The sequence below is a fragment of the Molossus molossus genome, unplaced genomic scaffold, assembly GCF_014108415.1.
Source record: "Molossus molossus isolate mMolMol1 unplaced genomic scaffold, mMolMol1.p scaffold_m16_p_7, whole genome shotgun sequence".
Taxonomy (NCBI): Eukaryota; Metazoa; Chordata; class Mammalia; order Chiroptera; family Molossidae; genus Molossus; species Molossus molossus.
Genome location: NW_023425401.1, coordinates 43,878,586 through 43,903,983, shown reverse-complemented (window position 1 = coordinate 43,903,983; position 25,398 = coordinate 43,878,586). Strand labels below are relative to the sequence as shown.

General features: G+C 39.9%; 1 protein-coding gene and 1 pseudogene across 3 annotated transcripts in view; both read left to right on the top strand.

The window, feature by feature from the left end:
• MAGI2 (membrane associated guanylate kinase, WW and PDZ domain containing 2) overlaps positions 1–25,398 on the top strand; it is a 1,542,253-nt gene that overhangs the window by 1,465,994 nt on the left and 50,861 nt on the right. For all 3 annotated transcript variants that reach the window (XM_036247106.1, XM_036247104.1, XM_036247105.1), the window contains one exon: positions 22,117–22,255. In XM_036247106.1, coding sequence (XP_036102999.1) covers positions 22,117–22,255 — 139 coding nt within the window. The remainder of the gene's footprint in view (positions 1–22,116; positions 22,256–25,398) is intronic.
• On the top strand, positions 3,607–15,385 carry LOC118620286 (annotated as a pseudogene).

The window sequence follows — 25,398 nt, the reverse complement described above, 5'->3', positions numbered from 1 at the left end:
TTTCCCTACACTTTCCCAGTGCAGAGTAGAAGCAGGAGTTTCCCACTGGGAGAAAACAGAGTTTGTGAATTATTAACCATCCCTTCTCCCTACTCTGAACCCCCATGAAGGAGAGAGATATTAGACTTGTCCTGTTCCTCTGCTTCAAGATTTGGGGATCCTTAAACCATCCTTGCCTTCTACCCCATGGGAGACTGATGGTTATTTCTTTTCTAAAAGTGGCTGAGCCATTGAATCACAGAGACCTTGATTATCTGGGGAAGGGAGAAAAAGATAAAGGAAAATAGAAGCAAAGAGAGGAGGGTCTGGAGCAGCCTGCGGTTCCCCATTTCCCATAGGTTGAGTAGGCACTACAGGAGGTGATTTGGGGCTTAAGCCATCTTTCTGGTGGGATATTTTCTGGCCAAAGGGACCTCTACTAAAAGAGGCTATAATTGTATTATCCATAGTGGAGGGAAGGGGTGCAATATGGAAGAGGAAGAAACCACCCTCACCTGTGTTGCAACACACAGGGGAAACTTCACATCAGATCTTCCAAAGAATTAACCCAAAACATCCCCAGGAGAGAAGCAGCACTTGAATGTCCACTGGATTTAAATTGTCTGAAGTCAGAAATCTTGTCTTTCTTTTTTGTGTGTGTGTGTGATATGTGCCCCTAGCAGGAACCAAACCCTGGACTCTCTGGTCCACAGGCCAACGCTCAACCGCTGAGCCAAACTGGCTAGGGCAATCTTGTCTTTCTTGATCCTACCACATCCCCAGCACCTAGAACAATCCCTAACACAAAGTGTGCTTTCAATTAAGATCTGCCCCCTCCCTCCACCTAAACACACACACACACACACACACACACACACAATCTGCCACACAGGGAATAATAGTACTAAAGAGAGGAGGACAGACTTTCAGACACTAGCTCTTGATCTTTCAAGTGAATGTTGTCCCTCTCACATTACCTGCCATCAGAGCTTCTCTAGCAGACTGGAGAGATGAGGAAGGAGAGTGAGCTTGTGGAGAGAGGAGAAGACTCTTTCCCCACTAAGTAGCTCAAGCCTTCAGCTGAGTCTTCAGTAAGAAGGAGGAGCCTTTAATTGAAAGTAGGTTACAATGCTAACTACACTATACTTTTTTAATAGCTATAAGTGTTGAAAAGGTGGAATTAGACTGCTACACAGCAATAAGGGGGTGGGGTAAGTCAACAGAACACAGCTATAGCAGTTATTGGAAAAATAAATCAATTGCACATTTATATCTCAGTGACTAGAGACACTTCAAACAAACAAATTACATTACTAATGTGCTATCCTTGGAAAACAAAGGTGATTAGAGAACAAGAATTCTCCCTCAGGGCAAGCCTGCAGAATTGTTTTTATAGGAATGGTGATGAATTTTAGTATTTCCATTCACACATTTATATGCAGCTCTTTTGGAGACCGGTGACCCATATTTGTCAAATGACTAGGCAACATCATACCAAAAATAACGCAAGCCTGTACAAAGACAATGTAGGAGGGGTCAGCCTCCAAAAGGAGCAACATAAAGTCAGATCTGAGGAGCTATACTGAGAGATAGCCCAAGATTACTAGGATATACAAGAAATAGAATGGAGGAGATGACAAAGACCATAGTTCAAGGCAGGAGCCAAGGACAGAAAAGCAGAAAATTTACTCAAGAAAGAGAGACAGAAGTAAATGAAGCATCATGAAATGGATCTAAGTCATTCTTGAATGCCCATCCACACAACAGGTTAAAGGTTCCTGTCCAACCCAGATGAAGGGGAAGAGTCAGTGGTGTGGGACAGCTCAAACTAAGAATAACCTGATATCTTGGTACCAATGGCACTCTCTGTCAGTTCATCAGATTCCCAATGTAAGAAAAATGAATTCGAATGTCACTTACCAAAATTAATGTGACGTTTTCTTTGTTTTTCTCTAGCTCATTGAGAGTACATTTGCTTGTTTGTGTTGTTTGAGAATTAAATGAGATAATGCTTCTAACATGCCTAGAAAGTATCTGGCTTGAAACTATATTAAATAAGTGCTAATTACTGCAAAGAATCAATTTTTGCATCTGGGTGGTTCACAACTGCATAATTAGGTGTTGGCTGATTAATTAGGAGTTTAGTATAGAGATAGAAATCTAAATGCATGTATATAGTCACATAAGTGTAAATATTCACACAGAGAGCTGAAAATATAATTTGAGTCTAGTTGGGATGCATCACAAAGTCATATAACTTAGCTGTCTTTCTCAAAATAATTAGCTATGAAACTTATTAAATAGCCAGAGCAAGTTGCACTCTGGGCTCTGAATATGGAGGGCGTCTCACATAACCTATCAACCTATCCCCACCTGCCAACTCTCATGACCTCACATCAAATTGCATTTCTTTTTTTCCACCCAATATTCCATGCACTTTGTCGAATTCAGTAGTCATTTTTCAAGAATTTTGTAAAGGAATAGAGAGAGCAAGATGACTGTGATCAAGCTGTAAGTGGGAAAGTCTTCTTTTGAAAATGGTTGATTGGCCATGGGATGTATGTGGGATTCTGAGAGCAGCATAGTTACATTAATCAAACAGTTATTAACCTAGAACTGCAAAGTGGGGAGACTTCAACAAACCAGAGGCTTTTTATTCTAGTGATTTAAAAAAGCTTTACATTTTTATTTCCAATTAACCTATCGATAGTGATGTCACTTAAATACTCCTAAGGAATATTATCTTCTCATTATCGCCAGAAAACATGTGGCCCAGTGTCATAGCTCAGCCATTCTCACGCATGGATGGACTATCTGAATTAACTTGAACAGAAACAAGATTTGTAGGCACTCGGCTACTTTCCTAGTTGTAAATTTTAAGTAATTAATATGTGACTTCAAATAGCAAAAGAAAAGAAAATAGATAATGTTTATTTTGTGCATCAAAATGATAGTGATACAATGCTACTCTAACTTTCTATTTATTCAGTGTTAGCATATCAATAGAAAAATTATTGTAATCCACACATTCATTGCCAGTACAATTGAATATTGTGCCAGTAAGTAAAGATCCTCTGGAGAGCTGCCTTAAAATTAAGCTATTGAAAAGAGTCTGTATTTTCATTATAACCAAACAAAGATAGTTGACCCCAAACACATGAGTTTTTCTGCCTTAGGAACATACTTCTTGTGCCAGTCAAATGTAGGCACACGGACATCCATTATTCTGTTGATCTGAAACTTTGACACTATAAAAATAACATTTATTCAAGGAGAAAGTAGTTGAAGTGATCAGGAAATTTCAGAACCGTAATATGCTAACTAGATTTACACACAATTTTAGATATCCTCATTACACCTGTCATCAAGCCTTCTTTCTCATCTTACTCATGCTTGAATGAACCTGGACACAAAGATATTTGTGACACATGATTATGTGTGTACTTTTTAACAATGTTGCAAAGGTTAATAAATTATAAACACATTAGTTTCTCGTTGATAAAGAAGGAAACTTTAACTCTGAACTAAGTAAAAACCTACTCTTGTGCCTTTCACCCCTCCTCAGCAATGCTGGGTTTGGGAATTGGAGAACCAGTGTCTTGTCTTGTTACCTCACTTATAAGCTCTATGGCCTTTCACAAGTCCCTCTTCCTCCCTGAAGTTCAGAGTCCTCGCCTTAAGGTAAGGATAATAGAAACCAGAGATTAAAAGGTTGATAAGATGGCTCCTTGCCCTCAATGCTCCTGTGGACAGTTTAGTGGGTATATTATCAGCAACAGCTTTCTTTATTTTCTTTACCTCACAGGAATCATTCAACCAATCATTTTCTCTCTTGTTCTCGTTCTCTCTCTCTCTCTCTCTCTCTCTCTCTCTCTTCCTCCCTTGACCCCTCCCCCTTCTCATTCACCAATCAGAACTGTGCTACATACCACAAGGATATTGTAGAAGTAAAAAGTATTATGTTATAAAACGTGATCTCTGCCCTGAAGCTGTAGTGTAGAAGGTATAATCTAAGCCCCATGTGAATTTACATCCCAGTGCTTCTCACAGGACTAAGTGCAAAAATTAATCAGTCTGCTTTTAGCCAGTTATGCCAAGAAAAGCATTTACTCCAAAAAGAAAAGAGATGCCTCCTCCTTGTGGCTGGGTCTTCTTCAGCTGGTCCTGGTGCTGTACTGCTGTTTCTAAGCTTGCTTCTCACTGCAAATAGAGGATTGTGTTATTTTCACTTTTACACACTTTTCACCCTCTTCATATTGTAACACTTGTTAGAGACTTTTGTTAAGACCTTGTTCTCACGAATTCAAGGTTAGCTTTAACCAAAATGAAGTAGATAGCATTTATTCATTCATTTGAGACATGTTTATGGGGCTCTTATCCTGTGCTAGGCAACTTATCAATGGTGTAAAACAAGGAGAAAGACATAGATGGCCCTCAGTGTCCTGACCTCCAAGCATTGTCTCCATCAAACTCCCACACACCCTCAGCTCCCCACAAAGACAATCCCTCTTCCATTAACATTTTTTCTGTACACAGGAATAAATTTTGTCCCCACTACAAGCAACTTTTATTATCTATTATTTCTTAATTTATTTTTATTGTTGAGAGTATTACAGATATCCCCATTTTCCCCCCTCTCCCCTCCTCCACCCAGGACCCCACCCCAGGCCTGTGTCCATTGGTTATGCATAAATGCATGTAAGTTCTTTAGTTGATTTTTTCCTGCCCTCTGCGCCCCCCCTCCTCTGAGGTTTGTCAGTCTGTTCCATGCTTCCAAGACTATTTTGTTTATCAGTTTATTTTATTCATTAGATTCCATATATAAGTGAGATCATGTGATACTTGTCTTTCTCTGACTGGCTTATTTTACTTAGCATAATCATCTCTAGGTCAATCCATGCTGTCTTAAAGGATAAGAGCTCCTTTTTTATAGCTGCATAGTATTCCATTGTGTAAATGTACCACAGCTTTTTTATCCACTCATCTACTGATGGTCACTTGGGCTCTTTCCAGATCTTAACTATTATAAATAATGCTGCTATGAACATAGGGGTGCCACTATGGAAAACAGTATGCAGTTTCCTCAAAAAATTAAAAACAAAACTGCCATTTGACACGGCAATCCCACTTTGGGGAATACATCCTAAGCATCCCAAAACACCAATCAGAAAGAACATCTATTATATTTAAGGCAATATATTAGCTACTACTAGAGGGCACTATCCCTCTTTCCAGTTTATAGTTTCATAGGTTTAGAAATGGTGGTGGGGAGAATACATACAGAGAACTAGAACAATAAGCAGGGCTACAATGAGAGTTGTAAGAGAGGCACAGTAAGATGCAGTGACCCTGAGAGATAGGAGGACAAATTTTCCCCTGAAATGACCAATGATCCTACATGGGGAATTTGAGTGGAGCCTTGATGGATGGGCATAATTATAAGACAAGCTGGGGAAAGTCAGGGAGAATGGCAAGAATCACTAGCATAAGCAAGACAAGAGCAAAAATGCAAGGTGGGAGAGCCCAGTGAAGAGTAGAAAAATGAGAAGCCGGCCATATTAAACCCAGGACAATGGTGGGGATGAGCTGCAAGGCTAGGGACAAGGTCCTGGATGATCTTTATAGTCAAGGAGTTTGGATTCTGTTCAAGAAGTACAGAGGAGGAAGGTAGGTGTTCAAGAAGGAGAGAGACCAAGGCAGAGGTGAGCTTTGAAAGGTGACTGTGGCAACCATGTGGACTGAAAGAAGAGGGAGAAGAGAGGACCAGTGAGTGGTGAATGGAGGCAAGAGAAGTGGGAAATGACAGGCAGCTGCTGGAGACGGAGTGGACGCAGAACTGGGGGGCATGGAAGCTGACTAGATGCAAAGGCAACTCTGAAATCTTTAGCAATTTTTAAAATTCAACTCAGTAACCCTGATGCCACTTATCTTTCTATAATGACATCTTAAGAGGCTATGTGTAAAATGAAATGTGAAAAACAAGTTTTCCAAAAACAGCTTCTTCAGTATGGGCAAGGTTACTGTCACCTGATTTTTTTTCTTTTGGTCCTTTTCTTGAATTATTTCTTAAAGCCTTTGTCTTAGTCTATTTAGGCTACTATAACAAAATACCGCAGACTGAGTAGCTCACAAACAAAAGAAATTTATTTCTCATGGTTCTGAAGACAGGAAGTCCAAGATCAAGGCCCTGGCAGATTAGGTGTCTGGTGAAGAGCTACTTCTGGGTTCAGAGATGGTGTCTTCTTGCTGAGTCTCACATGGTAGAAGGGAGAAGGGAGCTCTCTGGGGTCTCTTATAAGAGCATTAATCTCACTAATCTCACTAATCTCACTAAGCACCTTCCAAAGGGCCCATCTCCTAATACCATCACTTTCAGTATCATGACCTCAACAAATGAATTTTAGGAAGACACAGCAACCTTCATTTGTCATATTTAGTCATTATTTTAAGATCTATCCCCACCCCCACACACACCACCCAGTATTGGTGCTTCTTTTGAACTCTCCCCACCCCAGATCATTCTTGTCCCTTCTTTGCCCTATTCTGTGTCCTGGGACTGTGTCTGCATCACCCCAACTCTCCTGCCCTTGAGTTCCCTGTTGAATTTGGCCAATGAGAAGCATTAGCAGATCCGAGGGCAGGAAGAGAGAAAGTGTATTCATTTTCTGTTCCTGGTGGAACAAATTACAACATGCTTAGTAGCTCAAAGCAACACAAAGTTATTATCTTACAGTTCCGGAGATCAGAATTCTGAATCTGTTCTCTGGGTTAAAATCGGTGTGGCTCAGTGGGTTGAACGTTGTCCCATAGACTGAGAGGTCCCAGTTCGATTCCAGTCAGGGCACATGCCCAGGTTGTAGACTCAATCCCCAGTAGAGGGCATGCAGGTGGCAGCCAATGGGTGTATCTCTTTCTCCCTTCCTCTCTCTCTAAAAAAATCAATAAAAATATATTTTTTAAAAATCAAGTTGTGTCAGCAGGGCTGGCTCCTTCTGGAGGCTCTAGGGGAAAACCTATTTCCTTGCCTTTTCCAGTTTCGGGAGCCACCTACCTTCCTTGGCATGTAGCCTTTCCTCTGTCTTCCATGCCAGCATCAGAGCATCATCTCTCATCCTGGACCTCAGTGTCTGTCCTTACATCTCTGACTTTGACCCTTACAATTCATCTAATCAGGATACTCTTCCCATCTCAAGACCCTTAATCACATCTGTAAAGTCCCTTTTGCCAGGTAAGGCAACATATTCACACCTATAGATGGGTATCTTTTGTGGGAACATTATTCTGTCTGCTATAGAGCGGCTGGGGTATTTCTCACCCTTGGTGCTGGGGGCCAGACAGTGCTCCTACCTCTACAACCACAGCTCCAGTCATAAGATCCCTGTAACATTCTCTCCTCCCCCAGGGTCCTCCAGACCACAGCTGGTAATGGCATCTGCCATGGTGTCCTTCAGTGCTCCACAGCCCTCTTCAGGCGTCTTAACCCTACCCACACCTCCAAAATAGTCACATTATTAAACCAGCTTCAAAATCCCAGCCGACTCACACACCAGACACCCATTTCGGTATACCTTTGCACGCTCTAATTCACCCTGTTAACATGTCAGGCCGAGAACTAGCGCACGCAAAGTAAATGTAAATGAAATCTGCAAGTAGGTTGGCTTCAGGAAAAGAAGGAACTGTTATCCTGTGCCAGTACTGCAGTCATCGAAGTCATCACACAAAGCCTCACGCTTGCATCTGGAAAACAAATGTACCTGATTAAATAAGCATGCAGAATAATAATCCCTTATTTTCCCTCAGTTACATCCAGGGAAGGGAACAGTCTACACAGCGTCCACAATAGAAAGTCTTCTTTTTTATTTCTTTTTGTTTATGTTTCAACCAGAGAGAAACTGACTTCATGATCTAACATAAGTGATTTCTGAGCGAACAGATAAGTCACTAGCCGAGCTGCCAATGATAGCTTTCTGTTCTTGCTCAGGCAGATCATTTCAAGATATTTCGCCACTGTCTTCTTCTTGCCTGGGCAGTCAAACTGGCATATGAAAATGGAATCATTGTGTTTTTCCTTCTAGAAAATATTTTGCTTCAACCAGCTCATCTTAAAATCTATTTGCATTTCTGTTTGTAGCCACACTTGCAGTCACCCCTGTGTCTTAGCTTAGGGTCTGGATCATCTGCCCAGCATTCAATAAGATTCTTTTTCTGAGAACTATTTATCTAAAGTCACAGAATAAAGAATAGCATTAATATTCTATAGAATTCCTAAAGGGCGGTACTTACCAAATCAACAGAAGATTTTCTTGAGTTTTTAACCTCTCAGTGATATTTTAAGAAAAAAACATTTGCTTCATTTCCCTATTAAATATCCTCCATGGATCAGCTGCTTCTCTCCAAGATTCATTATGAAAATGAATCTTGCATTTTGAAAAAATGAGTGTTGCATTTTTTCTCTCTTCTACCATGAGGATGATGATGATAACTATAATTAATATAAAAGATTATATTTGTATCGTTTAGAGTGTTCAAGGCACTTACATACAATTTATATTATTTGATTATGGTTAAATCTGGTTGATATATATCATGAAAGCAAATGTAAAACTTACAGATCTTGTTTCAATTGGTTTAAACAATAAGGAACATAAAGTTTAAAAAAAAAAAAGCTTCTGAAAAATTTCTCTATCAATAATTCTTCCATTCATTGAGCAAATATATATATGGGTATTTGACCAAATTTTTTAATTTTTTTTGTTAACAGTTTTACAGATGTTCTCCATTTTCTCCGTTTGCCTCTGGAATCTCTGCTCTTGGAAAGCTTATTGTGTGTTGATAGGCAGTGGTCAATACTTTTAAAGAAATGCTGAGGAAAGGCACCCAACTCAGACTGATGGGATCACGGGAGGCTTCTGGGATGTGGTCATACCTGAGGTTTGTCCTAAGGGATGAGTAGGGTGCAGCTGTTTGAAGGGAGGAGGGCAGATCCTAGACAAAGGGTACAGTATGTGCAAAGGCACAGAAAGAGAAATACTTGAGAATGGTAGGAAGAAATCACCCAAAGAGCACGCAGAGCAGGGCAGGGGTAGCTTGAAGAATGGAACATCAACGCCAATTAAAAGCCCTAAAAGAGTAAGGAGATTCAGAAATAAACAATCTAAGAAAATTCTCTGTGTGAGATGAGTGTCAGTATTTGACAAGGAAGAAAGAGGTTTGGTAAGAAAGACACCAAATTGTAATTTAGTGTCTGTAATTTAGTTGACTTCCATAAGCATATCATCATCTTTAAATTTCATATATATTTCCATGCTTGATTGAGAGTATTTTAAAATTCAGAATGAAAAATGGAGGCTCCTGAATGGAGAGCTCCTTTGAATCTCCACCAAAGCCAACCCCCTGATTGGAATGACCAGCCAAGACACCACCTCCACCACGAGGTAGTTGTTGACATCAAAGACTGAACAGTTTTTTGAGCTGTGACTGAATCTTTCCTAAAGGGTTAATTCACAAATAAATTATTTAAAAACGTAAAATAAAATACACCACCCACATCAAGTGACTGCAGCCTGTAACTTCCAATACTACTTGTTCCCCTCACCTTCATGGCCCTTCTAAGCAGGGATGTGCTCAGGCATAACGTTGATTAAGGACTCTCTATAAACCCATAAGGGCTGTTTCACACTTCTACTTTGACGAGGTTTCTTGAAAGATGTTGGAAAGTTTTCTTTTTAAGTGATTACTGTCTAGAATATACAATAAAGAGATTCTCAGACAGTTTCAACCTATAAATCGAGGCAACTAAAATACACAGAATTTCATTGCTCTCAAAATGTGTTTCAATTTCCATTTGGGTTTGTTTTCTTTCTGGAAAGCCTGCTGACTTGATGGGCTCCTGGGTCTTGCTGAAGCCATTGTGCACAACTGTTTAGAACAATAGCCAGGTCCTATAATGAGCAGTGGGACCCCATCTAATTTAATCACAAGTCTAATGGAAGAAATGGGAAGGTTAACCAAAACACCCAGTGTAACCCCTGGAAAAAATTTTACTGTAATAGGATTAAATGATATCTAACAAAGGTTAATTGTGAAAATATCCATTGTATATTAAAGATTACCAGCAACAAATTTGAAAACCAGCCTGTCTTTTGCTCCAGCTTTGTCCAGTGTCCTGTTGTCAGAGTACCCAATGATGGTCCCTGTGCAGGCACAGTGAGGACTCTAATTCCAACTTTTGAAAAATGTTTTTAAATTTATATTTCAAATGTCCCCCATTTTCTCCCTTCCCCCCCCCCCCAAGCCCCATTCCACTCCAGGCCTTCACCACATTATTGTCTGTGTCCATGGGCTTTGGATACATGCATATATGTATGTTCTTTGGTTAATGTCTTTCAGTCCCCTCCATCTCCCTCCCCACTGGGATCTGTCAGCCTGTTCCATGCATCCATGTCTCTGGACCTATTTTGTTCATCAATTTATTTTGTTCATTAGAGTCCACATATAAGTGAGAATATGTGATACTTGTCTTTCTCTGACTGGCTTATTTTGCTAAGCATAATACTCTCCAGGTCCATCTATGCTGTGGCAAAGGGTAAGAGGTCTTTATTTTTTACAGCTGTATAGTATTTTATTATGTAAATGTGCCACAGCTTTTTAATCCACTCATGTGTTGATGGGCACTTGGGCTGTTTCCTTATCCTGGCTATTTTAAATAATGCTGCTATGAACATAGGGGTGCATATATTCTTTCTGATTGCTGTTTTGGGATTTTTAGGATATATTCTCAAAAGTGGGATCATTGGGTCAAATGGCAGTTCCATTTTCCACTTTTTGAGGAATCTTCATACTGTTTTCCACAGTGGCTGCACCTGTCTGCATTCCACCAGCAGCGTACTTGGGGCTCCCTTTTCTCCACATTTTTGCCAGCATCATTGTTTGTTGATTTATTTATTTATTTTTTTTCCTCACCTGAGGATATTTTTCCATTTTTTGTACAGATAGAGTGGGAAGGAGAGAGAGGAAGGGAGAGAGAGAGAGAAACATCGACGTGAAGGGACACATCGAGTGGCTGCCACCCGCACGACCAACCAGGGCCGGGGACAAACCGCAACCGAAGTACATGCCCTTAGCGGGAACCGAACCCGGGTCTCTCCGGACTGCAGGCCAACGCTCTAACCGCTGAGCCAAACCGGCCAGGGCTGTTTGTTGATTTATTGATGGTAGCCATCCTGGGAGGTGTGAGGTGATACTTCATTGTAGTTTTAATTTGCATCTCTCTGATGATTAGTGATGTTGAGCATCTTTTCATGGTCTATTGCCCATCTGTATGTCCTCTTTGAAGAAGTGTCTATTCAGGTCCTTTGCTCATTTTTTAATTGGATTGTTTGTCTTCCTGGTATTGGGTTAATCAAGTTCTTTATATATTTTGAAAATTAACCTCTTAACAGATATATTATTGGCGAATATGTTCTCCCATACAGTGAGTTCCCTTTTCATTTTGTTGATGGTTCCTTTTGCTGTGCAGAAGCTTATTAGTTTTATGTAGGTCCATTTGTTTATTTTTTCCTTTGTTGTTCTTGCCCTAGGAGATATAGCAGCAAAAATACTGCTATGTGAGATGTCTCAGATTTTACTGCCTATGTTTTCTTCTGGATTTTAATGGTTTTGCAACTTACATTTAAGTCTTTTATCCGTTTTGAATTTATTCTTGTGTATGGTGTAAGTTGGTGGTCTAGTTTCTTTCTTTTTTTTTTAGCATGTACCTGTCCAGTGTTCCCAACACCATTTATTGAAGAGACTGTCTTTATTCCATCATATGCTCTTGCCTCCTTTGTCAAATATTAATTGACCATAATGGCATGGGTTGATTTCTGGGTTTTCTGTTCTGTTCCTTTGATTTATATTCTTGTTCTTATGCCAGTACCAGGCTGTTTTTATTACAATGGCTTTGTAATATAGTTTGATATTCAGTATTATGATCCCTCCAGTTCGTTCTTCTTTCTCAAGATTGCTATAGCTATTTGGAGTCTCTTTTGGTTCCATACAAATTTTTGGAATATTTTTTCTAGATCTGTGACATACGTTGTTGGTATTTTAATAGGGATTGCATTGAATCTATAGATTGCTTTGGATACTATGGACATTTTAATGATGTTAATTCTTCCAACCCATGAATATGGTATATGCTTTCACTTGTTTGCATCTTCCACTTTTTCTTTTTTCAATGTCCTATAGTTTTCTAAGTACAGGTATTTTACCTTCTTGGTTAAGTTTATTCCTAGGTATCATTTTTTGTTGTTGTTGTTGCAGTGGTAAATGGGATTGTGTTTTTAGTTTCTCTTTCTGAGAGTTCATTATTGGTGTATAAAAATGCCATCAATATCTGGACGTTAATTTTGTACCCTGCTACTTTGCCAAATTCATTTATTAAATCTAGTCGTTTTTTGGTGGAGTCTTCAGGGTTTTCTATGTACAATATCATCATCTGCAAATAATGACAGTTTTACTTCCTTTTTTCCAATTTGGATAGCTTTTATTTTTTTCTTCTTGTCTGATTGCTGTGGCTAGGACTTATAGTACTATGTTGAATAAGAGTAATGAAAGCAGACATCCTTGTCTTGTTCCTGTTCCTAAGGAAAACATCTTTAGTTTTTGCCCATTGAGTATGATGTTGGCTGTAGGTTTGTCATATATGGCCTTTATTTTGTTGAGGTATCATCCCTCTATTCCCACTTTGCTGAGAGTTTTTATCAAAAATGTGACAGATTTTGTTGAATGCTTTTTCTGCATCTATTGGTATGATCATGTGATTTTTATCTTTCATTTTGTTTATGTGATGTATCACATTTATTGATTTATGAATATTGCACCAGCCTTGCATCCCCAGAACAAATCCCACATGGCCATGGTATATGATCTTTTTAATGTATTACTGGATCTGATTTGCTAATATTTTGTTGTGCATTTTAGCATCTATGTTCATCAGGGATATTGACCTATAATGTTCTGTCTTTGTAGTGTCATTATTGGGTTTTACAATTAGGATAATGCGGGCCTTGTAAAAAGAGCTTAGCATTCTTTCTTCCTCTTGAATTTTTTGGAATAGTTTTAGGAAGATAGGTGTTAGTTCTTCTTTAAATGTTTGGTAAAACTCACCTGTGATGCCATTGGGTTCAGGACTTTTATTTGCTGGGAGGGTTTATGTGTGTGTGTGTGTGTGTGTGTGTTATTTTTTAAATATGTTTTTATTGATTTTTTAGAGAGAAAGAGAGGAAAGGGAGAGAGAGATAGAAATATCTATGTGAGAGAGAAACATCCTTTGACTGCCTCTTGCCTTCCCTTTGCTGGGGATCAAGTCTGCAGCCCAGGCATGTGCCATAACCAGGAATCAAGCCAGTGACCTCTTGGTACACAGAACGATGCTCAATCCACTGAGCCATACCCGCTGTGCTGCTGGGATTTTTTTTTTTTATTACTGCTTCAATTTTATTAGTTATCAGTCTATTCTGGTCTTCTGATTCTTTCTGACTGAATTTTGAAAGACTGTTTGTCCATTTTGCCCACGTTGTCCAATCTGTTGGCATATAGCTGTTCATAGATGACTTTTTTTTTTTACTGGCACGTTATGATTTCATTTAGACTCAGCCTCCATTCATGTTTCTCAATCCTTCAGCATTTGTTTCCCATAACTTAACCTGTCTCTAACAATTTTTGTAGGTCACCATTATTGAAACCTCATTTGGTCTCCGGTAAATACTATTGAAATTGTTGTGGTTTGTCTAGAAGTGTTTAAGCCAGTATTTCAAGAAAGGTTAAAGTATGCTGAGGTGCACTTAAACTGAACTTACTATGTAGTGAGAACAAAGACTGTTACTGTTACTGAAAAGCAATCCTAACACTCATTTACTCAACAGTAATGAACCAAAAGCCTACTTGTCAGGAATTGTGACAAGTATAGATGACACAAAGACAATAGGAATGTTCTCTTGAGAGGTGTAGAGTCAGCAGGAAAAACCAGACTGTAAGTGAAAATTTCTGATGGAGCTAACCTGTGACCTCAGATTATTAGGCACAAAAATGGCCCACAGCTAGGTCTTTCATAAAATAAGGAATAGAGATGTCCATTGTTTATTGGATAATAACCTAAGGGGTTCAATTACTCACACTCAGTTATAATCTAGTATTATTTAAGTCATATAATAATGTGAAATAGGTTATTATGGTGCTGTCGTAGTCTGAGGGCTGTTAACTATTACACCCAGGAAAGCAAATTTGTGGAGATATCTGAGCCAGCCTTGGGTTGAAATAAATCCAGGATTAGTCTAGTTCTTATAAAGATTTCATTGAGCCAAATCAATTACTTTCTATATGAATTGGCTACAAGAATGCATACAGTACAGCATTTACCATTTTTCCCTTGCAACTTGAACTCTTAATCACTTAAGAAATATTGAAACTTTTACCTTTACCTGCCTTGGCCTTTCAATAAGAAGAGAAAAAGTTTTGCTCGGCCCAACATAACGATGCACAGCAAGGCAGCCCCACGGCCTACCCCGGACACCCGATAGGAGCTGGTGGAGCTCGTGAAGCCAAAGCAAGAGCTGGTGGAAACACTGGCAAACTTGGAGAGACAGAGCTATGCTTTTGAAGGAAGCTGCTACCTGGAAGACATGCAGATGTATGGCAATATGATTCGTGGCTGGGATAGGTATCTGACCAACCAAAAAACTCCAATAGCAAAAATGATGGAAGGAACCAGAAGTGTAAGGAAGCTGAGCAGCTCTTCAGTAAATTCTCAGTTACTGCAGCAGCTGCAGTAAGTGCATTGGCAGGAGTTCAGGACCAGCCCATTGAAAAGAGGGAGCCAGGAAGTGAGATGGAAAGTGATCCTTCTCCAGACTTCCACAATCAGGAAAATGAGCTCAACCAGAACCCTGAGGATCTGGATGGATCTGTGCAGGGAGTGAAAGCTCAGAAGGCTGCTGCTTCTACTTCCTCAGGGAGTCATCACAGCAGCCATAAAAAAATGAATAAAAACCAGTACAGGAGTAATCTGAAGTAAAACAAAAAACTACGAGCTGACTATGAGAAGACTCATTCATGCAGAAGCGTCCCTGCTACCCAACTCTGACCCACAAAGATAAACATCCCTCAGGGCCTGCATGCTGGCCATCCACCTCTGCTTTCCCACACCCAAGGCCTGTGACTCCGAGTAGTTTGTTCTGAAATATGGTGACAAGTCATTTCCATAAAACGACACTGGATCATTTACAGTACTTTGTGTCATTTTTAGTACCAGAACTGCGGGAAGACCAAGACATGGTTATAATCCCAGCAAGTTGTTAACTGAATCTCTCCGATCTCGGAACAAATATCTGCCCCCCAAACTGGCAGGCACCAGCTTCATCTGTGATACCCATCAGGACATGGTCTCTGCTTTGGTTTTACGCTAAAGAGTAGAGCACAGATTACATTTCAGAGGGAGGCTGTAAATACCTGGCATTTTCTTATTTTGTTTGTGTTTTTTCATTTTTCTATTGTTGTTTTTATCATCTTCTTTTCTTTTGGGTCTTTTTGTAATTACTTTGTACCGCTTATACCTTCCTGCTAACATATCTAGAAATCTGTTTCGTGAAGTTGCCAATGTTCTTAAATTGAAAGTAATCTAGTTTTAATGTAAGGAAAATGAGGAACTTGGATCTTTGGTGTTTTTTGCAGGGGAAAGGTAGAGAGTTTATTTAACAATTACCTGTCTTAAATCTTTCTGAGTTGGAAGCAGTTTCATATTCAAGGAACAGGAAAATCTGAAAAACATAAGTTTAAAAAACCCTTGTAAAATATTTTTATTCTTTTGTATAAATAAAATGTCACAGGCTTTGAATTCTCATGCTTTACTTTTAAACCTGAGATTTTTCTTTCACTTATTTTGTTTATTTGTATCATGCCTTATGGAGATTTCTTTTTACATCTTTTCTCTCTTTGCTAGTATTTGCCTGATTAAATAGTGCTCTAAAAATCACTGTGGCATAAAGAAAGGCTCAAAATTGCACTCAAAGCAGATAACATAGAGTTCTTGAGCAGAATATAAGATAGGATCAAAATGAGCCCACAGCACCCAACATACCCCCATTCTTAGAGGGGTTGTGGGCTGAGGAACTTGCTGATAATTGTTGCCACCCTCTGGAGCAGTTGTGATCTACCTCATCGGAATCACCTGAGAAGCTTAAAAAAATACTGATGCCTGGCCCCCACCCCCAGAGACTCTGAGCTAGGGCACAGTCTAATTATGGGAATTTCCTTTCAGATGGTCCCCAGGATTCTGGTAGGAAGCCAAGTTAAGAACCACTGCATTAGGAGACTGGATGATGTGATTTAAATCCTGTGCTATGAATCAGTCTGAGGGATAAGATTTGGGGCCTTACCTTTTCTTTGACTCTGTCTAGTCACAGTTCATTACTTATGCCTAATCTGTGTTTTAAAAAAATATGTTCCATTTGTGATAATATTGGTAGAGCTGAGTGTGGGTGGCATTGATTATCAAAACAATTCTACCTTGTCAGATGAGCAAAAGATTTCACCCTTGTTCTCAAATAAACCTGGGGCAGGGGAGAAGACGAAGAGAAAAAGTTTTACCTGCTGAGCCCCAAGCAAGTTCAAGGATTTGGTAATAGTTTTGTTAAAGAAAACTCTGCTATGATGTATGCGCAGTAATGCGTAGCTTGTTAGGCTATACCGGGCAGTCTTATCTCACCCAGGACTTTGCCGTAAGGTTATCAGTTGTCCCAAGGGACCAAGGTAAAAGTATTTCTTTCAGTAAAAAAAAAAAATATGCCTGGAATTTATCTTAACTCCTTTGGTTAGTTTCCTAAATTTGACATCTTCTTGACCACACAAAGCAACACATAAATTCCTGAACTACCTCTGTGAGATTTGGGTCTCTCTCTCTTTTTCCCCCTCCTCCTTCTCTTCCTCCTCCTCTTCCCCACCTCCCCTCATCTCTCTCTCTATTCTAACTAGAACTTGATCTTTTAAAATTCTCTAAGAACAAGTGGGGATCTTTAAAGTTTCATTTTAGTAATGTAGCTCCATGGTGGAGAGAAAATGGGGGAAAAACAGACTACATCTGAGTCACAACTGGTGTTTCTTCATAATCCCTGAAAAGGAATTTTCCATTGGTTTTATCAAATTAGTTCCCCCAATTGATTCCCATGGCCGCAGCCTGGCAGCGGCAGTGAAGGTAGATGGGTTGGAAGGTAATGAACCTCTTCTCCCCTGACAGACCCAGCTCCTTACATATCGGGATACTGAGAGGATGAAAGCGAAAGGGATCACATCCCAAATTTATTTAGGGAGTTTCACTTACAGTGACTATACATAATATGGTTATTGGAATGAAAATGAAAATTACACCTTTTTGCAATTTACACCATTTTACAAGGAGAGATGGGAGTCTTAAGTTTGGGCCTGCAATGAGTTTGCTACTAGTGGCACGAGGTCAGAATGAGTTGGCCATTTTGCAGTATGCCCAGAACACCTTGTGAGATTCAGCATTTCCGTCTCATTACCTGACCCTCACTCCTCACTCCTCACTCCTGCCCCCCCCAAAATTTTTTTTTCTCTAAATTTAATAAGATCTTGGACTATTCCCAAACTTCCGTTGCTCCCAGTGAGGCAGGAAACCAGCAGCAACCTGCACTGGTACCTGGTAGGGGGAGGAGCTTGAGAGAAACTAAAAGGCTTAGCCAAGCAGCTGAGGACCCACAGTTCAACTGGCATCAGAGTCATTCTCTTCTCCCTCTGAGGGGAGCCTTCATGGAAAGCTGAAATTTGGGCAGTCTGCCAAGCCAAGAGGTCAGCTCAGACTCCTTGGAACTATAAAAATAGCATCCCCAACTCTTCCCAGAGCCCCAGCCCCTGTGCAGCCCTGGAACCCCACTGCTTCTCAGCCTCGCACAGTCTTTCCACCCACTACTCGCTCTGCCATGCTAATTCTTTCTCCCTTAATTATCATGCTCTTAGTAGGGAAAAGGAAAAATAAACATACATCACATTTTCTAAGTCTTGCTATAGTCAAGTATGTGACCAGAGGGCAAATGATGTGACTATTTCTCACCGCGAGATTCCTCTCACCCTCCACATGGTTCTTGATGAAAAGTCAGCCTCGAGATGGAAATGTCCTCAGATGTGACTTTTTTGGTCAAAAATGCTTATAACTCCTTCTCCCATGGTTGTCAAGATGAGCCTTGTGAAAATGTTTCATTCACTGACAAATATGTATGATGCACCCCAAGCAAGATATAAAGTTAAATGGGACCAGACTGACTTTATTTGCCCCAATATTTTTTCCCCATAGCCTCCCAGTTTCTCACAATGTGATAACCTCATGACTTCAGCTCCCTTCTTCAGTCTCTCACTTTCTCTCCAATTCACTCTTCATACTGATGTCTCAGGTTGGTTTCTAAACAGCACTCTGCTTCCCTGGTCAGGTTACTCCCTGTTTATTTATTCTTTTTAATTAATTTATTTTTGTTACAGATGTTTCTCCTTTTTCACCCATTGACACCCTCCTCTCATTCCTCCCTCCCCCCACAGCATTGTTGTCTATATCCATTGGTTATGCTTATATGCATAAGCTCTTTGGTTTACTCTTCCCTCCCCCACCCCTTCTCTGAGGTTTGTCAGTCTGAACCCTACTTCTATGTCTCTGGCTCTATTTTGTTCATCAGCTTGTTTTGTTCGTTATATTCCACAAATAAGTGAGATCTTGTGATACTTGTCTTTCTCTGCCTGGCTTATTTTGATTAGCATAATATTCTCTATGTTGTCTCAAAGGATAAGAGATCTCTCTTTCTTACAGCTGCATAGTATTCCATTGTGTAAATGTACCACAGCTTTTTTATCCACTCATCTATTGATGGACACTTGGGCTGTTTCCAGATCTTAATGACTGTAAATAGTGCTGCTATGAACATGGGGGTACACATATTCTTTCTGATTGTTGTTTCAGGCTTCTTAGGGTATGTTCCTAGAAGTGGGATCACTGGGACAAATGGCAGTTCCATTTTTAATTTTGGGGGGAAACACCATCGTGTTTTCCATAGTGGCTGCACCAGTCTGCATTCCCACCAGCAGTGTACTAGAGTCCCCTTTTCTCTACACCCTCACCCTCACTTGTTGTTTGATGATTTGTTGATGGGCATCGTCTGGGAGGTGTGAGGTGATACCTCATAGTTGTTTTAATTTGCATCTCTCTGATGATTAGTGACGTGGAGCATTTTTTCATGTCTCTTGGCCATTTGTTACTCCCTGTTTAAAATTTTCAGTGCCTTGCTGTTGCCTTTAAAATAAAGCCCAAATTCATGAGTAGCAGAATAAACTAACAGTTTGGCAAATAGGCCATGCTCTCAAGTCTCCAGACCTTTGCATAGGCTGCTCTCTCTACCTAGAATGCTGTTCTTCCTCCTTCACCTGAGAACTCCTACTGATACTTCAAAATTTAGTTGAAATGTCCCCATTTCCAGGAAGCTCTCCTTGACTTCCAGCTCTACCCATTCTGACTTTGATGCCCTTCCTTTCTGTTTCATTAACACTTTGTTAATATCTGTCATAGCAAAAACAAATTTAATAATAATTACCTTATTTACCATATTCTTTCCAACTAGACTGAGAACTTGTAGATAGAAACTATACCATTTATCACTATCTTTTTTTTAAATATGTTTTTATTGATTTGTTAGAAAGAGAGGAAAGGAGAGAGAGATAAAATATTGATGTCATAGAGAAACATTGATCGACTGCCTCCTGCATGCCCCCTACTGGAGATCGAGTGATCCTGAAACCCAGGCATGTGCCCTGACTGAGAATCAAACTGGGACTTCTCAGTCCATGACATGACATTCAATCCACTGAGCCACACTGGCTGGGCCCATTTATCGCTATCTTTATCTTATCTCCCCAATAGACTGTCTAGCACATAACAGGTACCCATAAATTGTTTGATGAGTGAAGAAGCTCAAAGTGTAGGAGGGAAGATGGAATCATAACTTGGGATGAGATGTGAGGAATAAGCGAGTGGGATGGAGTGATGATGACTGGACACTTCTGCTTTAGAAGAAGACAGGGTCTAGGAAAGTATCCCACAGAAGAAGATGCTTGGGCTGGCCTTGAGGGAGATTTGGGAGATCGCTGTGCCCATGGAGAGGAGAAGGCAAAGAGAATTGTGGCATGTGGAAGGCCCTGTCTCAGTTGGCATGGTGCATTTGGGAAGATTTCCCTTAGAAGAAGGGTGACAATGAGAAGATATTGATAGTAGGGTAATAAGATATTGAAATAAGCCAGTTAAAGGCCTGAACTGAGCTAGTTAGCAATGGAATAAAATTTGAGAACAGAGATAAATGCAGAGAAGTTGAGAAATAAGGAGCCCAGCATGGTCCCTAGGTTTCTGACTTGGGTGAATGATGGTGGCATGAACCAGCCTCGGGAATTAAGAGGAAAAACTGCTTTGGAAGAAAGTGGCAAGCCCAGTCTGCTGGTGTTGAGTTGGAGTCACCCATTGGACTTCTAGTTGAAGACGTTAAGTAATCAATTGAATATGTGAGTCAAGCTTAGAAGAGTCTAGCTAGGAATGAGGACTTGCTATTATAACTTCATTGGAACTTTTGTTTTACATCTACAAGTTAATTCGGTGCCATGAGGTTTCAGTCACGGGTGCAGACTGCTGCGACAGGATAATAGATCCCATCTGCCTCTGGCTTGGATATGTGACCTCCAGCAAGCTGTTCAACTTTAGGCTGTGCCTGTTGCCTTATGGGAAAGAAAACAGTTAAGGGGGTGGGGGATGTTGCAAATATTGGCTCTAAACAAAATTAATTTAATCCTGTCTTTTGTGATTCTTCTGTGGAATGTGAAAGTCATGCCAGTGAGGCCAACCTCTTCCACTGCCCAAAACCATACTTCCAGAGGCTACCAAGTACTACACAAAGTCTTTCCCTTCATTGCGTTGGAATTCTTACCCCCTAGTCCTAGAGAATCTGCCTTGCTACAGCAAACATGCGTTTGTTCTTTCCTCCACTTTGTGAGGGTGTTCTTATTTTAGAGCTCTCTTGCCATTGTGATGGCAACTTTTTGTTCCTGTCCTTGCCCAGCCTGCAGCACCCACCTTGATAGTGTTCTCCTACAGAGAGTTTATTTGCAATTCTGTTTGCACTATGGAGTTTAGACTGAGATCTACTTTGTTTAAGGGTCTCAACTAAAATAGCATTTTTTACAAAGCAACTCATTGTGCTTTTCCTGGCTAAATTGTCTTAAGTGATTTGCACTTAAATGAAACATATTTTAATTCAAAGTTTCCTGACAATAATGGCACTGTGGGAGTTATATGATGTGCTCATGATTGAACCTCTTTTATTCCAAATATCTATTCACAAAGGCTAAATGGGAATTGCTTGTAGAACCCAGGCATTTCTGACAAATCAAGGGAGATTGGTACTTAACCAAACAGTGCTGGCAACCAGGTGTGAGCATGGCAAAGATTTAGCAAGGGCACTAGTCATGTGTGGAAAATGGAGGATCTCATTTCTAATTCAAAGGACTGTGATAGAAAACTCATCATCAAACTTGAATATCAACCAACCACTACAAAGAAAGCAATATCACAATAGCACCCAGGGAAATTTAAATGATGCATAATAAAAATTCACAAAAAAGTCCCAAAACATGCTGAATTAGATAATGCACTAAGCCCCAAATTGGCACTGTGTTCAGTGAAAAGGCCTTAAAATATTTGCTTCTTGTTTCCAAACAACAGTACTGGGTTATTTGGAATAGTGGTATCAAACCTATTTCCTAATTTTTTTTTAAATGCTAAATAGTTTAACTATAGTCTCTGCTATACCGGCTAAGTATAAGTGACATTTCACCACAACCTCCATGGTGTGATATTTTCATTTCTATAAAGGAAAATTAAATTTGGTGGTCAGATCCAGGATGCAGCCAGGGTCTGGCTTCTTCTAAGAAGCAGCAGGCTGCAACCTGATCATTTGGTTGCTCTCGGAAACTGGTAATCTACAATGTTTCTCTAATCTGTTGGAAATGCAATTTAAGTAGAACCATCTGTGTGTGACTTAATGTTTCTTTCATTACCAGGTAGGAGATCAAATCATTGAAATCAATGGGGAGAGCACAAGGGACATGACACACGCCAGAGCGATAGAACTCATCAAATCTGGAGGAAGAAGAGTGAGGCTGCTGCTGAAGCGGGGGACGGGGCAGGTCCCAGAGTATGGTGCGTGTCACGTTCTGTTTCCCCTTTTCTCTGTTTCTTCCACATCCTATAAATGCCTATGCTTATTTATAAGACTTCTTCAGTTCTCTAATTCTACCTAAATATATATTTAGCTATCAGTAGATATCTATACACATGTGTACATTTAAGCACGAGATATTTACGTGCGTGAGCTCATTCTTTTGCTCCCTTTGCGAAGTAATGTTTAAAATAGCGAGGATCGGACGTTTCAGGGCATCTCTGAGTGTGCCGGGAGATACAGCCATCACTACGATTCTAGAACCTTCATAATTTGATTGATAATCTTCTGTTCATTTGAGTCCACAGTAATTTACCAATTATTTTCTAAAATTGCTTGTGCATCACACTGTTCCATAGGATATGTAACTAGGGCCAGGGGCTAAGCAAGAACAAATCTTTAGGGTGTGAAGATGAAAATGTAAACTTCAGTTCATGCAATGATTACATTTCCTTGGCATTTAGGGATATTAAAAAAAATCACACTTATGCTGTGTTTGTGAGGAAGGCTTTAAAGTGCATTTTAATTCATAGATTTTTATTTTTTTAGACGTCTTAAACTGTGTCGTTTCCCAGGTGCCCATTTAAGGCACCACACACAGCATTACTAAGGAACTGCTGGGTGGTTATTACATGACCTGAGCTGTTCTTTATTTAATCTCAGGAATGACACACGGACTGACAGGTATCAGTGAAAAGCAGTGTGGATAATGCTCATCCAGATTAGGAAAATAGGATCTAACTGCTGACCTGAACAAGTAGATTAAAATGTTGATCGGATAAATTGACTCTCAATTTCACTTTTCCCTCTCCTAGTTATCCCCTCCCAAAATTCTAAATACTTTTCCCTGTCAGATGATGATGATGATGATGATGATGATTTGCCTAAGCTACCTAGTAATTGATTTCCTTATTTAGCAGGACAGTACAGTCCAGAGTTCAGTTGAAATATCTGAATTCAAAAGCCTTAAATACTTTGTTTTTAGGTTCTTGAACACACTCCAAAGCCTACAAAGGAGTTGGCAAACCCTCATATTAAGAGTCAGAAAGGATTCAGAAGTTTCTGGAGGGCTGGCTCTGTGCCCAAGGAAATATTTCATCCCAACTTGCCACCCTTAATGTTTGGATCTAATAAAGTATTTTAAATATTAATATTAGCAATAAGCATAGGCCTGCTCCTGTTAAGTAGATCCCTTAATAAAAGAATCTGAACACTTGGGATAGAATAACTTTTTACACCCTAGAGCATTGATTCAGTAATATTAAACTGACCTGTGAAATTCTATCACTTCTTTAAAAATACATCATTGACTCCATAGCAAGACCTGACTTTTACCTATGCCAAGGGATCTTCATAGAGCTAATATTGTTCTTGCTGTCCTAAGAGGTTGTTAATCTTTAACAAGTTAATCTGAACAGCAAGGCTGTCCTGGGCTTCCGTCTCTCTTGTAGAATCACTGTTTGGTCCACACTTGCAGGGTCTGCCATGCCAGCTGCTTTCTGTAGTGGTCAGTTAGGGCAGTGCCACTGAGCAACTGTGGCATAACCTGCGCTGCAGAAACATGAAGCTGCCTCCAGGCATCCTTAAGAAAAAATAGAAACATATTTTTGAACAAGACAAAAATTCAAAATCATGTCAACATTATCTCATTAACTCTTCATGTTATTCAAAAATATCCAATGAAGATTAAATTCTAAAATTAACCAACACGGAGAGTTTGTTAAGTATCTGGGCACACCTTTGAAGGATCAAAACTCTAGCAGTAGTGCAGAATTTTGTCTAAATGAATTTGAAAATGTAACATTAAGCCATACTTGCTGGTAATGTGAGAGCTCGTCAGCTACTTTTCATGTTAGATTGACATGGATTTTGACTGTAAAATAACTTTAGCTATTATGGCACAAAAGACCAAATTTAATAGAGTAGAGCAATTTCCTTTAGGGAAGTAAAAGAATAATCATAAACTAAGTAAACATTAGCTCTTTAGAAAACTCTAAGCTGAAAGATGCATGGTTACACAGGAGAAACCAAGAAGGTTAGGGGTCAGATGAGCATCTTTGAGGATAATGCCATCAAATGGTATCTCTGGAACATCATAGTGATGAGTGAGAGGGGTATTTCAGGGGTCCCCAGACCATTCCACATTCAGAGATCTGCTAAAAGGACTCCTGGGACACAGAATATAGTTGTACTCGTTACAAGATTTATTACAGTGACTTAGTAAGAATACACAGTGGGATCATAAGGGGGAAAAAAAATACAGGCAGATGCTGGAAGAATCTACTCGCAGGCTTCCTTGTTCATTCTCACCACCCACACCCACCCCCATCCATGAGGGGTCACCAGAGAGCACTCTTCTCCCAGTATCAAAAATGTAGCAATGTCTGTGTGACATTGCTGCCCAGGGAAGTTCATTAGAGACTGGTGCCCAAGGTTTTTACTGGGGGCTGGTCATGCAGGCACTCAGCCTAGAATGTACCAAAATTCCGATCTCCCATAAGGAAAGCAGGTGTTTAGCATAAACCACATTGTTTGTACAAACAGCTGAGGTGAAGTGACACGCCCTTATCATTTAGGGAAAGGTTTCTATTAGCATAGAGGACAACTGACCAGTCATAGCCCCAGATGCCAGCAATGACCAACTTTGCAAGCAGGTGTTTGCAAGAAAAACAATCACATGCCTTCCATGTGAATTCTTTCCTGCACCAGGAGCAAGCCAAATAAGTGGCCAGATTCATGGACTATACAAATGACCCCAAAGTAAAAGGAGTGCCCACAGCTAAAACACATCATAATTCTCCCAGCATCAGTTAAACAGACTATACCATGAAACAGAATTTTCTGTCCAAGATAAACTAGAGTGTATTCTAGTAAAATTGGCAAGTGACTCTGTGTGGGGGTGGGGGGTGAGGGGGTGGCACAAACTGAAATAACAGCAACAGGAACAACAACAACAACAAATGCTCCAGTTTACCAATAGATATAACCAAGAATAGAATCCACTTTGTCCAGAGGCACCCTAATCACAGGAAAACTGATTTTTCTGTCAACTATGAATTTAATCCTGTGTTTGTTTATTTTGCTTGCCTTTTAAGATTCTAAACTTGGCATAAATTCCATCCTT